Source organism: Argiope bruennichi, chromosome 11, assembly GCF_947563725.1.
Source record: "Argiope bruennichi chromosome 11, qqArgBrue1.1, whole genome shotgun sequence".
In the NCBI taxonomy this organism is placed as follows: domain Eukaryota; kingdom Metazoa; phylum Arthropoda; class Arachnida; order Araneae; family Araneidae; genus Argiope; species Argiope bruennichi.
Genome location: NC_079161.1, coordinates 96441103 through 96456907, shown reverse-complemented (window position 1 = coordinate 96456907; position 15805 = coordinate 96441103). Strand labels below are relative to the sequence as shown.

At 29.9% G+C, this 15805-nt stretch overlaps 1 protein-coding gene across 2 annotated transcripts in view; it reads right to left on the bottom strand.

Moving 5' to 3' along the window:
* LOC129957478 (cell adhesion molecule DSCAM-like) overlaps positions 1-15805 on the bottom strand; it is a 538584-nt gene that overhangs the window by 262925 nt on the left and 259854 nt on the right. For both annotated transcript variants that reach the window (XM_056069803.1, XM_056069802.1), the window contains exon 2: positions 2915-3241. In XM_056069803.1, the coding sequence (XP_055925778.1) occupies positions 2915-3241 (327 nt within the window). The remainder of the gene's footprint in view (positions 1-2914; positions 3242-15805) is intronic.

Here is a 15805-nt window from a genome sequence, read left to right as displayed (position 1 = left end):
TGAAAGCTTTAACTAATGTATTCTTGAAAGTGGAAAGGCAATTGTTATTGCATAGGCAAAGAGAATTAATGTAGTAAATAAATATTTAATTTTTTTATTGTTGTCATTTCACAAATGAACTAAATTAAAAATTAAAAATAATTCCAATGTTTTGCGTTCATTCCCATTTTCTTCCTTTACTTTTTCTGGCGATAACTTCTTACGATCTTGCCCTTTATTGGCTGGACAGGAGAATCGGGTACATGGGGGACATTCGCCTCAAGTTGTAAATTTTTGAGGCGATAAGTCGCCAAATGAGACAACCTTCTTTATCTTTTTCTAATAAACCCAAAAGCGAAAATTTGATAAGTCGACAATTTTCTGCTCGTACATTTTAACGCTTCAAAAAAAACAAACCGATAATTATGATTACGATTATAAAAATTAAGTTTAAAAGAAGATTTTTGATAGTTAAATAGTAATTCTTCATTCGTAAAAATCATGAAAATGACTTTATCCCGAGAAATATCAAGTATATCAGATATCAGTTCATGTATTTTGAAATAGAAATAATAAACCGTCATGGTTTCAAAAGTATTTCAACCGTTAGTAAACATTAACTTTAAATAGTAAATTTCCCTCTTCGATTAATAGTTAAAAAGGTGAACATTCATACTCGAAGAAGAAAGAATAAAAATTTTATTATATAGTGATTTTAATTATCCACATCTGTATTTTTTTACAAAAGCACTTTGAGCTTAAATCATCACAAATATTTTATCATAAGATAAAAATCCTTTTCTCATAAATATTTTTTTTCTATTTTACAAACCTTTCAACCAAGTAAAGATGCACGTCAAATGATAATTTTTTTTTCATCGAAGGATAAATTTATTTATGGGCGAAGCGTGCGCTCTAGTTTTTCGTCTGTCGATTGCCGCGAAGACCCATCTATCTGAAAGGAAGCGAGTTACTGTCCGCGCTTTTACGAGACACTTACGCATTTTATATTCAACAAGCAATATTTCTATACCGTCTGTTTTCGGTCGGAGAAGATAAATGCGATATTTTATGGAGGTGAATAATTTCCTAAAAGCATATGTCGTTATATTAGTGTTGTTTTATGTTCGGTTTACTGCTTTATCTTTTCAGGTATTTATGAAAAAAATTATGAAGGCTAATACACACTTAAAATACAATGAATGGTTTGGATGTAGTATGTCCAAATATTCAAAAGTAAATTCTGAAAATTATAAAGACTTTTTCAGTGTTTCTATTGATTTGGTCTTCAGACATGGGTCTATTATTTATTATCTACTTCCTTTATAAGTGTTTATAAATTCCTTTATAAATGTTTATAAATTCCTTTATAAATGTTTATAAATTTATCCATCCTTTAACGCAAGCAATTGTTGATTGTGTTAAAAGATGCATAAGTGTTATTGGATATCTCTTGAAGTCGAAGATCTTAGAAAATTTCCAGGCATTAAATCCTCTGTTAGGGACGTTTTGTCAGAGCCTTTGTATTTTGATAGCTCCTAATGTAAAAAGTTTGCGTTCATTTAACGTATTTTATGCCTTTTTAATGTTTCACAATTAAATATGTTATGTATTTTTTCCTATTCTTTTTCTGTACCAATATGCCTTTTCTCTAGAGGGTTCTTTTCTGTTTGCAAAGGGCCAATGCCATCAATTGTAGTTTGTTCTTTCGTGCTAGGCGGGTCCATTAAATCCTCGGGGGGGGGTATCCTCGTCATCTGACCACGGTTCAAAATTACGAGGTCCATCCCAAAATAGACTTAATGTTGCTTTAAAACGGGACGTTAATATAACTAAACTTTCGAGAACATTTCGTGGAATAAATTCCCGATTCCTAGTTAATTTGCTTTTTGAAAAAAGCCGAGAATTACCCCTGCATGAAGAAATACAGAATAAGTATTAAAAAAAGGAATTATATCTGCTATCTAACAGCCTCTTTGTACATTCGTATTTAATATTTAACCATTATGTATTAACCGATTTCCAGAATGACATACAATTAACGGCAATACAGGGCTTTCGGTTCCATACTGATGTCATTTCGACCCATTTCAGATTTATTTTATGTGAATGGCTGACTATGAAATACCCAGGTCTTTAGATTGTAATTTGTAAGTAGTGTTCTGGGTTTTTTATGGCCGCCTCTATTGCCAGATCAACAATTTTGAAGCTTCTCTTATGGGAACAGCTGTATGATGTGATCATTCAAGTCAAAGTTAATACAGAAAACGATTTATTTGTTCATAATCATACTGCAAGGGGAACATTAAGTATTATATTTTTCATTCCTTGTAATTTTGGGGAATATTATCATGCTGCAACGTAAATAATCAGCCATTGTACAGCTCACGCATACATCCCTCTATAAATGTTACAGGTATTGTCAACATTTTCTTATATAAACAGAAGCAAATGCTGACATTAATGTTTACAATGAAGATTTTAGGACACCGAATATGAGACCATATCGGATCTTGGAAAACTACATATCAAAGAGTTATAGCTCTTTGGATAATTTTTGTGTATTCCAGGATTAAAAGTAGTATCGAGAAAAACAAAAGACTACCTTGCAAAAAGTATGAAGGGATTTAGCGTTTAGCTACTAAACAACAATGATAATAAGCATTTCAAGTTTTAAAACAAGGAATTTATAAGACACTATGGGCATTTTAAACACAAAAATCGCTTGTCTATTTCAACTAAAAATGTATATGGACTGGTGGTTCAGGCGAAATAAGGTGCTTACACGCAGTATCGTGCGACTGAAAACACATTTGTGCAGCCTACTAATACTCTATTTCGCATCAATTTATTAATGTATCTCCTCTTTTTTAAGGTATTTCACTTTCGATTCACTTAGTGATAAAAAATGGGCAAAGATTGAAAAAAGTCTCACCTCCTCTCACATGAACTTCTCTGCTGATGATAATACCAGCAGGGTTCGAGGCGGAACACTGGTACACAGCATCGTGGACGTCCTGTCTGTACTCTGACCTTGGGAAAGGTGGGAATACCAGAGTACCGTCTGATCTGGTGTGACGTAATCCTGGTACATCCCTGGCAGGATTACCTTCTCTAGTTAACCAAGTCAGTCTGGGCGGTGGGTAGCCATCGGCACTGCACCGAAGTTCTGTGCCACTGTTGTTCGAGAACTCTACCCTCGAGGGGGGTTCCATACGGAATACTGGGCCTCTAGCATCTTTGCGATTGGGATCGCATGTTCCTGAAAGAGAAGACGAATTAGGTAAAGGATCAAAATAGCAATTAGTCATTCTAAACATGAAACATTTTTATAATAACATTTTTATCATGTTCTTGATTTTTGTATTTATTGACTTAATTTGATCAAAAAATATTTGTAGATTTGACAGCCTGAAAAATGACTTATTATATTATGCTCGATAGGCAATACTTTCTCTAGAAATTTGGATGAACATTGTGAATAATAAAAAAATAATAGCTCTTCACATTAAACATTCTTTGGAAAACTAAAAAAATTGCAATTTTCTGAATTTTAATTACATTAATATCCAATTATCCAAGTAGCTTTGAAGGGAAAAAATCCATACACAAAATCTTCCAGAGTACAAATAAGTCAAGGTGGCTAAATACCTTTCACTGATATGTTCAAGCAGCGATATTTTAATATGGTATTTTAGTTCACAGAATGTAAAAAGAAACAAAACACTTTTTTAAAGTTATTAAATTGACGCCTTCAACATTTTCTGTCTTCATTAATAAAGTTGTTTGACCGATTTCACAGAAAATTTAAATGTGTCTGCCCCAAACTGATATCCGTATATTTTGAGATCTATTGTACTCAAGAAAGCTGATCGATGCCGAGTTCCTGGCTTAGGGTTAGCGTGTCTTCCCCGTGATCGAGGCATTCCGGGTTCGAGTCCTTGTTCGGGCATGGTTGTTCTCTCTGTGAGGTGCGTGAATGAGCGCCCCCCCTCCCCGTAAAAAGGGGTTGGGCAAGCGAGTGTATGTGTGTTATCTTCATTTGAGTTAGAAGTCCTCGTCCTCGGGTCTTCTGTCCTCGGGTACTACGGGGTCTTTACCCTCAGAAGCTACTGCGCAAAAATTTGGCTTAAACTAGTCACACGACAAAAAAAGAAAAGAAAAAAAGGTTAATATAAATGTTTGTGAAATTCTGTACTTTAAATACGAAGCCTTTTGATTCGACGTCTTCTGTATCTTGTTGAGGTATATTGTATATCCTTGGTTCCAATTTTCTCAAGTAGTTTTATAACAAATTCTAATATTTCCTGTCATTGTAAATTATACAAAATGAATTTTCCTTCATAAATTAATATTTCTTTCGATTTTTATAGCAAAACATACAAACTTCAATAATGAATAAGTTTGAAAGCGATTATATTATTCCCCAAAAAAAAAATATTCAGCAGTTGTCCATAAGAGAAACCCTAATACTTTTATGAGAATATTTTATTATAAGTTCTTTCTTAAAGTAATTCTACAAAAGTGAAAACAAATTATTTTAAAGGAACTGAGTCGTTTTTACCTTACAAAGCATTGCAGTGTAAATTTTAGTCTCATGATATTTTAAATGTAAATGAAATGAACAGAAATGCATAATAGATATAGATTAAAAATTGCTGATCCCTTGAACTAGTTTTTGCTAATGTTGTTAGTTACAAAGACGCTTTAATTTTTCCCTTTTTCTCAAAATTTTTTTTTTTAAATTTTGATACGTATATATACATTTCTTTTTCTATCTGATTTTTTTATTATCGAACGGAATCTTATATTATTACATATAAGTTATTTTATTTCATTTTCTAAAATTAGTATCTATTTTTTTATGAAATACATAAATTATCTTTCAGTTTTTCAAACTAAACACAAACAGTATTTTAATATTTTTATTAACTCCATTAAAATAAAAATAAATTCTCAATAATAACTGACTGTATATTCACATATTATGATGATTTTGGAACAGCATTCGTTGCATCTGAGGTTATATATTTTTTATCGCATCATAACACATTCTCGATTTTCTATTAACAATTAAATGTTAAAAAAAATGAATATTTTTATGATTTTTATAATGAAAATAAATCATTCATCCTGTATATATGATAAATTTTACATCAGGTATGAATTTACTTGAAATAAGAAAATCTCTTTATTTGTAGATCAAATTTCGATGTCGAGAATTTCAAAGTTACCTCCCTTAATCTTTAAATAAAAAAAGCATTATTCATTTAATATCCCTTTAAAAACCTAAATATGCGATAAATAGTTTTCTTTCAACAAAAAAATCATTAATCAATATGTCATGATCAAATATTTCAACCTTGAAACAAAATTAATCAAAATTCTCCCAGCATAAAAAATATATCACCTTGCCTATTCATAGCAACAACTTCCATTTTTATTTCCCCAATTTATCTCAAAATTGGAAAGGAAGGCAAGTGATTAATTTTATTAATAACTCGAGATAATTTGAGTGCATTAAATATCAATTTCTCTCCTGATCGTGACACTTCATATGTCATTCCAATGCAGTTTAATTGCATGCACCAGAAGATCTCACATCGAATATTAAAAGACATAAGTCAAAATAAATGACTGAAGGATTTAAAATTCAGCGAATGAATGTTTTTCGAGGAATATAATGGGGGACTGAATGGATATCATTGCAAAGTTATAATTTTTTTATATCATTTAAGATTTTACTTACTGCTACAAGAAGTATTCTAAGAAAAGTTATAGAGCAAAGTTACAGTTCAGAACATTCGACCTCGGGATGTTAATGAGTTTTCTATTTTACGAACATGAAGATGCGGAAATATTCAGTCTTATTTGTCTATCTGAAAATAAAAACACAAAATCGGTAAGAGTGGCTTGCATCAAACTTAGCAGGAGAGAGTTTCCCCACCTTTTCAAAGCTTTTTTTCAAATTTTGACTGGGACTTTACCAAGGGGAATTAGAAATATGTTTTGTAAAATAAAAAGCATCAACTATTCATTCGTAAGTATTGTCTGTCAATAGTCTGCTTCTAAACACATATTTTTTTTTTTTTTTACATCTTACTACAAACCACACTATTATCGTGAAAGAAAATAAAAATCTTAACTTTCATAGTGTTCATGACCTTACCAAGGTTCATAATTTTATTCCGTAGAGGGGGGTGACGTGTTCTTTTGACAATATGCGAAAAAATGAGGATATACCACTCCACTTGTACACTGAAACAACATTTGCATGAGAAATCAGCATGAGTGGTCTCACTGAAACTTTCCCGCATATCCTTCAAATAATGTTTTGCCTGGGTATAAATTCGTGCAGTTTAAGAATGGCCGAGAATGACTTCCATGGCATTGGTAATAAAAAGTTATGAAATAGAGATCCTTGGCATGAATCAGTTTTCTCTGAATCTGTCGTGCAAATATATATATTGAACGTCTGCCTACCTAATAAAACCAAAATTTGACATAAAATTGCATTTTTACAAATTTTATTGATCTGAATCGCTGCTTTTAAGAACTATCACATGCATACGAAAGTACAGGCCGACAAAAGATGAAATTCTGGACCATTGATGGCACGCACAATATTTTGGACCACACAATATTTTGGACCACACAATATTTTGGACCACACAATATTCTGGACCACACAATATTTTGGCACACCACCGATCAAAACAGTTTGCATGTGACTTTGTTTGATAAATTGAGCTTTTCCCAATTCGATTGGTTGGAAATCGTATAATTTGAAATGCAACTAATTGATTTCAAGTCTAGTTCAATATGGACTCAAAAATTTACTGAAATAAGGAAAAAGTTGGAATTGATTGAAACAGAACGATTAACAAGCAAAATAAGTAAAAATACAAGGGACAAAATTTTGGAAACATGGAATTCTATTCCAGACATATTTAACTATTTGAAGAAGCTGGCTCGTGCTATTTTAACTATATTTTCATGTGCCTGCAAGTCATTATTTTCAGAGATGAATAACACCAACTATTCGCTTAGAAACAGTTTGGCAGATGACTCAAATTCAGCATGCAGTTTGCTGAAAGTAACATCTTACAATCCTAATATAAGTTATTTGTCATCTAATCTGCAAACAGAAGCCACGCTAATGTTACTTTAATTTGAATTACACGTATAACTAAAACATTTACTACTATACAGTGCAAAATGTGTTTTTCGTAGTAAATAAAGACTTTTGAGTTGTTAGCATTATTATTTTCTCAATAATCACAAGTCAAAATTATGTGATGGCCCGTCTATACCTCATAGAACATTTCCTTAGTAAATTGACACCTTGATCCATAAAGGTTCGCCACCCCTGCTCTAGACAGATTTGGTTAAACATTTAATAAGATTCTAAATTGTTATTACTTATTTTTTTTATCTATTACATTTTTTTTTAATTTTATCTGTTATGGCACTTGAGAAGTATTTATTGGTTTCACATGGAATATCCATAATATGCAGCAAATGAATTATCATAAAATAAGCAACACACTTAAATTGAATTAATTTTCAATTCATTCAAAATAGGACTCAAATTGTCTGAATAAAAGCAAAGGTCTACATTTTTCTTTTTTAAGTGCTTTCATTCCAATAACACTAAGGTAATTTAATTAAAATAAATTAGTCTAGTTCCCTAAATTATTAAGTGGCATCGCCTAGTAATGGCTACGCCTACATAGAGGGAATTTGATCTGTTAATATCTTGTTTTCTAATTTTACAGGTTGGGAAGGCCGGGATAGCCTGGTTGGTAGAGCGTCGGATTCGCGCCCCTTAGGTTGCGAGTTCGGACCCCGCCGTTAATCTGTCGCGCGTTAAATCTGTCGTGGTCACAAAGCCCACCATGTCGAGAGTAATACCACTAGGGGTACTGGATCAGGGGGATTTTTCTCTGATTCAGGTCTAAATTACGATGCGTGAATGAAGTCGGCCCCGTAAAAAGGTAGTGACGTGTGTGTAGCTAAGTCGGTCTCTTGGCCTTAGATGGCGCTACTATAGAAACAAGAGGCGCTCCCCCTCAGGCTTAAATCGGTTGTCTTCGAATAGCGGACCTGCCCATGGCAAATGCCATAAGAAACAACAACAACAACATAGTTTGAGAAGCTAAAAAAGCAGTTACTTGATTTCATGCGGAATATCCATAAAATGAAGTTAAATTAATAGCGATTTAATATAACCATGATAGCAATCAATTTCATGTAATACTGGGATATATAATCTGAATGGTTATGTAGTGAACTGTCTTTTTGAAATTGTTAAATAAGGAATTGTGGTGATTAAAGATTAAATAAAGAATTGTGGTAACACATATTTATTTAATTTATTATCTATACCATTCATCAAATTATCTGTTATTTATATCGCTTTTATCCGTTGTCTATATCGCTTGTCAATAATTTAAAGTTAACATACTATTATTCATATAAAACTATATTCTTAATTTAACTTTAAATAAAGCAGTGCACTGCAAGACAGAATATATGAAGCCAGCAACCATTAACTTTTGTTAAGATTCTCACAGATAAAACTAACGGCCAAAAAAGCAATAAATTAAATCCCCACGGTAGTTGCAGAGCGGGTAATTAACACTTTTGCGTGTCATAGTAAAAGAAATTATAGCACTAAACACAGTCATCCAGTTAATTAATGTCGAAAACAATGTTGTTGCGCTGTTAAGATTGCGTTTTGTAACTTTAAAGGAAACGAGTTTTAATTAGCGAAACCTTCTTGGTCTAATTTGGTGAGGGAAAAATTAAAGGAAAAAAGAGGTTGGGGAAAATTGCTTTGAGTTTAAAATATGACGTATGTTGGAAATTGCATTTCAAAGATGTTTTTCTTCTTTTCTCTTTGGAATAAAGTTAATTAAAGCAAGAATGTAGCAGATTTAAAACAATTTTGAGGAAGGGATTTAGTTAAAACCGTGATCTTATATTTTCTCTTGATGTAAATCAGACATTCTCGGAAAAAAATTAGTTCTTGAAATGACTCCCTGTCAAAAAAGAGAAATATCTAATCTAGTTAATGCTAGGTAATTTCTGCTTATTTGCCAAACATTGTAATATGTTTTTTGAACATAAATTAGAAGACAATTTTGCAATTTATTTTAAGTAATCTACTTTGGGCATGTAAAAAAAAACGGATAGAGCGGCAATGCACTATATTAATGAATTTCAAGTAATCTAATTTTTTTGTCAATTTGTATTCAGTGGCTGAAATTACTTTCGATAAATTCGTTAATATATATACTATTTTTAATTATTTTGAGCTGGGTGAGAGGGGTTGAGAAACAAAACAATCTATGTAACATAGTTTATGCTACATGAAGCGCAATAATTTTATTCAAAAATAAATAAACTCTGACAGAAGATTTTTAAAGAAATATAATATAAAGAAATATAATTTTTAAAAATCATACTTTTATGTTGTTATGAAGAGAAAACAATTAAATAATGCACTATCTTTTGTAATATGCTTTACATGAACAACTAATTTAACATTTTAATTTTTCATAGCAGGAATACGCTTCTTTCTCAAAAATAAGAAATTTTACTATGAATGAAAAATAAAATCTTATAGAGACGAATGTTATTAATCACAAAAATTCCCACTTCTACAGAATCTTTTTTTAAATGATTTCTCAGAACTCAAACATCAATTTCTAAAAAATATGTAGCATTTTTCAAGTAGTTTTTTTTTTTCTTATAATTATAAATAATAAATTAAAAAATGAATATTTCCAAAAGTAATAAAAGTAAATAAATACTTTTAATTTAAAGTCTATAATTCTAAAGTGAATCATAATAAAAGAAATCTCAAAAAAGGCCTTTTATTTAAAATATTTGTGTAATGACTTTTAGAAACCGTTATATACGATTAAAGAGAGACAATTTATTCAAAAAAAACGTTGCTCACAACTTTAGTAAATTTAGTTTGCATGTTGAAATACTTCTAATACCCTATTGTGAAAATTTCTGTTATGATTAAAGTAAAAGATTCCAGGAGTATGCAAAATGCTTGAAACTTAATAAATGTTGTGAAAAATCTTTCTTCGTATGAAAATTTTTATATTTCGGTGTAATTCTGCTTCTTTAGACCTAAGTTTCAAAAGAATAATTTAAACATGTATGAATTCAGATATGTTATATATAACAATACTATGTAATAGGCAAACAGAATAAATCGCTTTCTATACGTTATTAATGCTGCAAAAAAGGGATTTTAGAGCATTTCCGAAAAGCAATTTTATATACAACGAAAGGAACATCTAGAAATATTATATAAAAATTAGTTTTATCTTACAATTGAAGCAAATAGTTAAGATAATCATTTTCAAGAACGAATATTTTGACATATTCCTAAAAAAAGAAACCAGTTTTAACGTAGAAGAAAAAAACAACAACAGTTTTTATGTAGAAATTTTTAAATAGTCTGTCTTAAGTATTTAAAATCATAGATCAGTACAAAAATTACATAACGAATACAAAATACATACAAAATGATTTTGAAGTATATGAAGAATATATCTTATCGGTATCCACAACTGTTGAAATATATATATTTTTTCATATGAAATATGAATGACATATTTCACGCGATTTTCTGGAAGATGGTTAATTTCCATTTTTAAACAACAAATACAATTTATAAAACTTCCTTATTGTTACATATTATTTGCAAATATTTTACTTATTATAAAAGTTATTAAAGCATTCAAAAAAAGACAACAGATTCAGGCACAAGCAACGAATTATGCCATCAAAAATCAACTGATTTTATTAAAATATAATTCAACTAAAAAGAGATCATGTTGCCAGTCACAAACAGAGACGAATGATAGTTATTTACAAAATAATATACGGAAAAATTAAAGCTAATAAGAACTAATAAATCTATCAAAATTCCTGCGCCTGCTCGAACTCAGAATAACAAAAATATATTAGCGGCTCACATAATTAGGTAATCAAGCTAGTTTCTAAAGCGGTTATTTAAGTTTTAAATTCCAATTTGCATTGATATTTAAAGAAAAATAATTATCACAGTTAAATATTAAAGCGGAAATGCAGTTCAAAATACAAGAAGATCGCCATTTATTTAGCTTTTAAACAATAATGGAAGCCTGCAAGTGAGTATATATGCTTTTAATAATCGAAGTAACTCTAATTTGAAAATCATAATTCTAGTAGAACTTCTAAATTCTGGTTAAAACGCAGCTATAACTGGGATATTCAATGTTTATAAAAAAAGAAAAAAAAAAGAAATTAACAACTATTTTATTGTTGGCAATTATCACTTATATTTTCACATTAAACTAGTGAATAAACACAAACAAGAACGAAAAAACACTTAAAATTCTGAAAGAAAATTAAATGTATAAAGAACAAGAACAGAAGCAAAAAAAACTCACTATTAACAGAGCAAACGATATTTTTCAATTTGGTTTGGTATAGATAAAAATATGAAATAAAACTATAAAATGTGCAAAATTTTGAAATTAAATTTCCATTCTTATCACTTAGGGGAAAATAATTAAATTTATCAAATAACTCATCGATTTTAACCGATATCCCTCATATTGCCTTTGCATATTATTGTTTTCGACAATTACACTAGTATAAATTTTTTCACAATTAAAACTAGATGGCTTCCTTTAGCCTTCATGACTTTGAACATAATCTTTTAGCATAGATATTTACATAAAAAAGCGGAGAAAAATTACAAAATTATCAGTAAAAAAAAAAAAATTCAAATATGTTATTACTAAAATGATTTCTCTTTTGTTATGAAACGAAATAAAATAATTATGTTATTTTCAAGAAGTAATAATTTTTTTTTAATTGTAAGAAACTCAATGTCTTCTTTTTTAATAAAATGAATAAAACTCCGTTAAATTGCTTGTATTTTTATTTTGAAATTCATTATAACGTATGACTACAATTAAAGTTAGAAAAAGTAAAAAGAATTTAAACGATTCTAAGAAATAATTGTTTCTGAATTCTTTTACATAGCATAATCCTCTAATTTATCACAGCGTATGTGTTTGGATCTTACTTTTCTTACAGGATTAGGTCTCCGCCAAAACTTTAATTTGTTCGGACTGCAAATCCTTATGCAGTAAATTGGATGAGACTAAACACTTCCCCGTTAAAAATTTACTTGCCGCCAATTTATAACAGGAAAAAGAATGTACAAAAACCTTTATGTTGTTGAAATGAGAGTGTAAGCATATTAACGCTTAAGACGAAGAAGACATTTTAAGAATTCCCCTCTCATTTATTTTTGAAACAGAATGAGCTTTAGAAAACCAAGAGCAGAAATAACATTACTTTTTCAAATGCAAATGAGAAATTTAATCCCTTAATCCTAAACAATATACAATGCTTTTGGTCAAGTTAAAAATCTTAAAAACCCATTTGAAATAAACTTTAAAGCCCTGAAGGCGTTTCTTTCAAGAATTCCTTAAAAGAACCAAAGTTCGACTTTTCTGAAATTTTTTTGGAAGCAGCATTTAATTTCAGAATTGAATTTCAAATTAAAGGTTAATTCCTCTACTAATTTGTTATATCCTGTTTACATTTTACGTGCATCTAATCTATAATATGTTAAAATATTTCAATATTCCAATTAAATTAAAGCATCTACACTGATAATATTTGTTTGTTTGTTTTTACCTTTAGTTTTGTTGTTGTTGTTGTTTTCATAGATGCACCCCAAAAAGTTTGGAGACATTAAAATACAATTTTTTTTATGTATTCTTCTTTAGTTTTTTTCAAAAAAGGACACTTATAAACTAAAAACTATTTGAGCTCATTTTCTGTGAATGGGATTTTTAACATTCCAATGTTCTTTATACTTAAATACAAATTTTTTTGGCATACATATTTATATATAGAAATAATAAACATCAAACCTTATTGAGAAAGCTAGTAAGTGCGACACAGAATTCAGGCAATTTAAATACCTTAGATAACAAAATTTCCTGGGGAACTAAATATGTGAAAAATAATATCGATTTCTCTGTGTAGAAAATGTAGATAGTTCGTAACTTTTGAAGTCTTTCTACAAAGAAACAAATTTCTACTTCTTTTCTGCAATGTAAAATTGACTTCTTGAAGTATTCATACAAAGAATTTTCAATTGTAATCACGAAAGAAAAATGTTGAAGTAAATGACTACAATTTAATATATATTTTTTGTAAGAATTTGAATTGATTACTTTGAAATTTCGAAAACATGCTATTAAAATGACATACTTTTCCATTTTAAAGAGAGTTTCTAGAAGAAAATTGTTTTAGAGGGAAATTATTTCATTTTCAATTGAAAATCATTAACTCAGTTGCATCCTATAACTACATTTCAGTATTAATACTTTTGGTTAATGCGAAATTATTAAATTGACAATAAGATGTGTAAGTGAGAAGTTTTTAAAAAAATACTATGTCACTGAAAATTTAATGAACTATTTGCAACCTTTTTAGTAGCATATTTTCATTTCCAATTAAATATGCAAGATTTATTATCATTCAACTTTCTTATATTCTAATATAAAGCACATTCATATTACACAGACGTGAATGACCTCTTACCCATTAACACACTTTAGAAATAATTTGCCTCCCAAATAAAAAGGAAGCTCACAAGCTTCACTTTATTTGTATTTTTTTAAATCATAAAAGGGAAAGAATGGAAAGCTTCCATTTAAGAACTTGAGCAGGAGCACAATATACAGATCTCCGACGAATTTTATCTACTTCTTTCAATTAAAATTAAGCTTGAGATTCTCTTGAATGACCTCTTACCCATTAACACACTTTAGAAATAATTTGCCTCCCAAATAAAAAGGAAGCTCACAAGCTTCACTTTATTTGTATTTTTTTAAATCATAAAAGGGAAAGAATGGAAAGCTTCCATTTAAGAACTTGAGCAGGAGCACAATATACAGATCTCCGACGAATTTTATCTACTTCTTTCAATTAAAATTAAGCTTGAGATTCTCTTGAATGACCTCTTACCCATTAACACACTTTAGAAATAATTTGCCTCCAAATAAAAAGGAAGCTCACAAGCTTCACTTTATTTGTATTTTTTTAAATCATAAAAGGGAAAGAATGGAAAGCTTCCATTTAAGAACTTGAGCAGGAGCACAATATACAGATCTCCGACGAATTTTATCTACTTCTTTCAATTAAAATTAAGCTTGAGATTCTCTTGAATGACCTCTTACCCATTAACACACTTTAGAAATAATTTGCCTCCCAAATAAAAAGGAAGCTCACAAGCTTCACTTTATTTGTATTTTTTTAAATCATAAAAGGGAAAGAATGGAAAGCTTCCATTTAAGAACTTGAGCAGGAGCACAATATACAGATCTCCGACGAATTTTATCTACTTCTTTCAATTAAAATTAAGCTTGAGATTCTCTTGAATGACCTCTTACCCATTAACACACTTTAGAAATAATTTGCCTCCCAAATAAAAAGGAAGCTCACAAGCTTCACTTTATTTGTATTTTTTTAAATCATAAAAGGGAAAGAATGGAAAGCTTCCATTTAAGAACTTGAGCAGGAGCACAATATACAGATCTCCGACGAATTTTATCTACTTCTTTCAATTAAAATTAAGCTTGAGATTCTCTTGAATGACCTCTTACCCATTAACACACTTTAGAAATAATTTGCCTCCCAAATAAAAAGGAAGCTCACAAGCTTCACTTTATTTGTATTTTTTTAAATCATAAAAGGGAAAGAATGGAAAGCTTCCGTTTAAGAACTTGAGCAGGAGCCCAATATACAGATCTCCGACGAATTTTATCTACTTCTTTCAATTAAAATTAAGCTTGAGATTCTCTTATTTGTAAGAATCAATTGGTAAAAGAGAATTCTAAATATACTATTACGAATCCGCAAAATTGTTTCTCTATGCAGTTAGTCTTACCGTAAGGAAGAGAGTTTTACAGATTGCTATTGAGTAAAGAATAGCCGGGTCAATCATATTTACTTATTATCAGTCACTTAGCGACTAAAGTGTAAATAATCTATTAAGACTTGAGATTCGAAGTTTCTTCTCGCTAATTCAATGTATTTTGTGGATATTATAAAAATACGAGTGAACTACACAGTCTATACAATCAAGGTAATACTCTGCAGTATTAATCTTCAATGAGTTCGCTCTGAGTGCTTTGTATTGATGTTATTATTTAATAAAGATTTGCTGCTTATTTTTTGTTACCTTTAGTGAGTGTTGTTTTATATGTGCTTCTTCTGCGCTATCTATGTTTCGAAATCAATATTAACTGATAATGATCCGGTTCTCTTTTCATTGTACTTTTCGGGTCGGGCTTTTTGTAAAGATATGGAAAGAAATAGATTGGATTCTAAAGAAAAATATATAAAGAAATAGATTACGCATGTTATCCTCGCATTTGCAGTATTTGTTGTTTTTTCATCAAATCAAGGCATCATTAAGAGATGACAATTATTAATATTTTCCCATCGGCATTCTTGATAACTTGCACAATTATGCGCTTTTTGTGTTAGTTTACATTGTATATTAACAAATACATAGTGAGCATTTTGTATCTTTATAATATGACAGTTGGCGTTCAAAATTGATATTATTAAATTTGTATATCTTTATTGTCAGTATCATATGCCACATAACTTTGGCGTGCCTTTAACTATTGTATTCACAAAAATACGAACTGACAGACAGTCATAATGACAAATCTATGGAGCATATAGTCAGACAATTTACAAAAGTATCTAATATGGATCG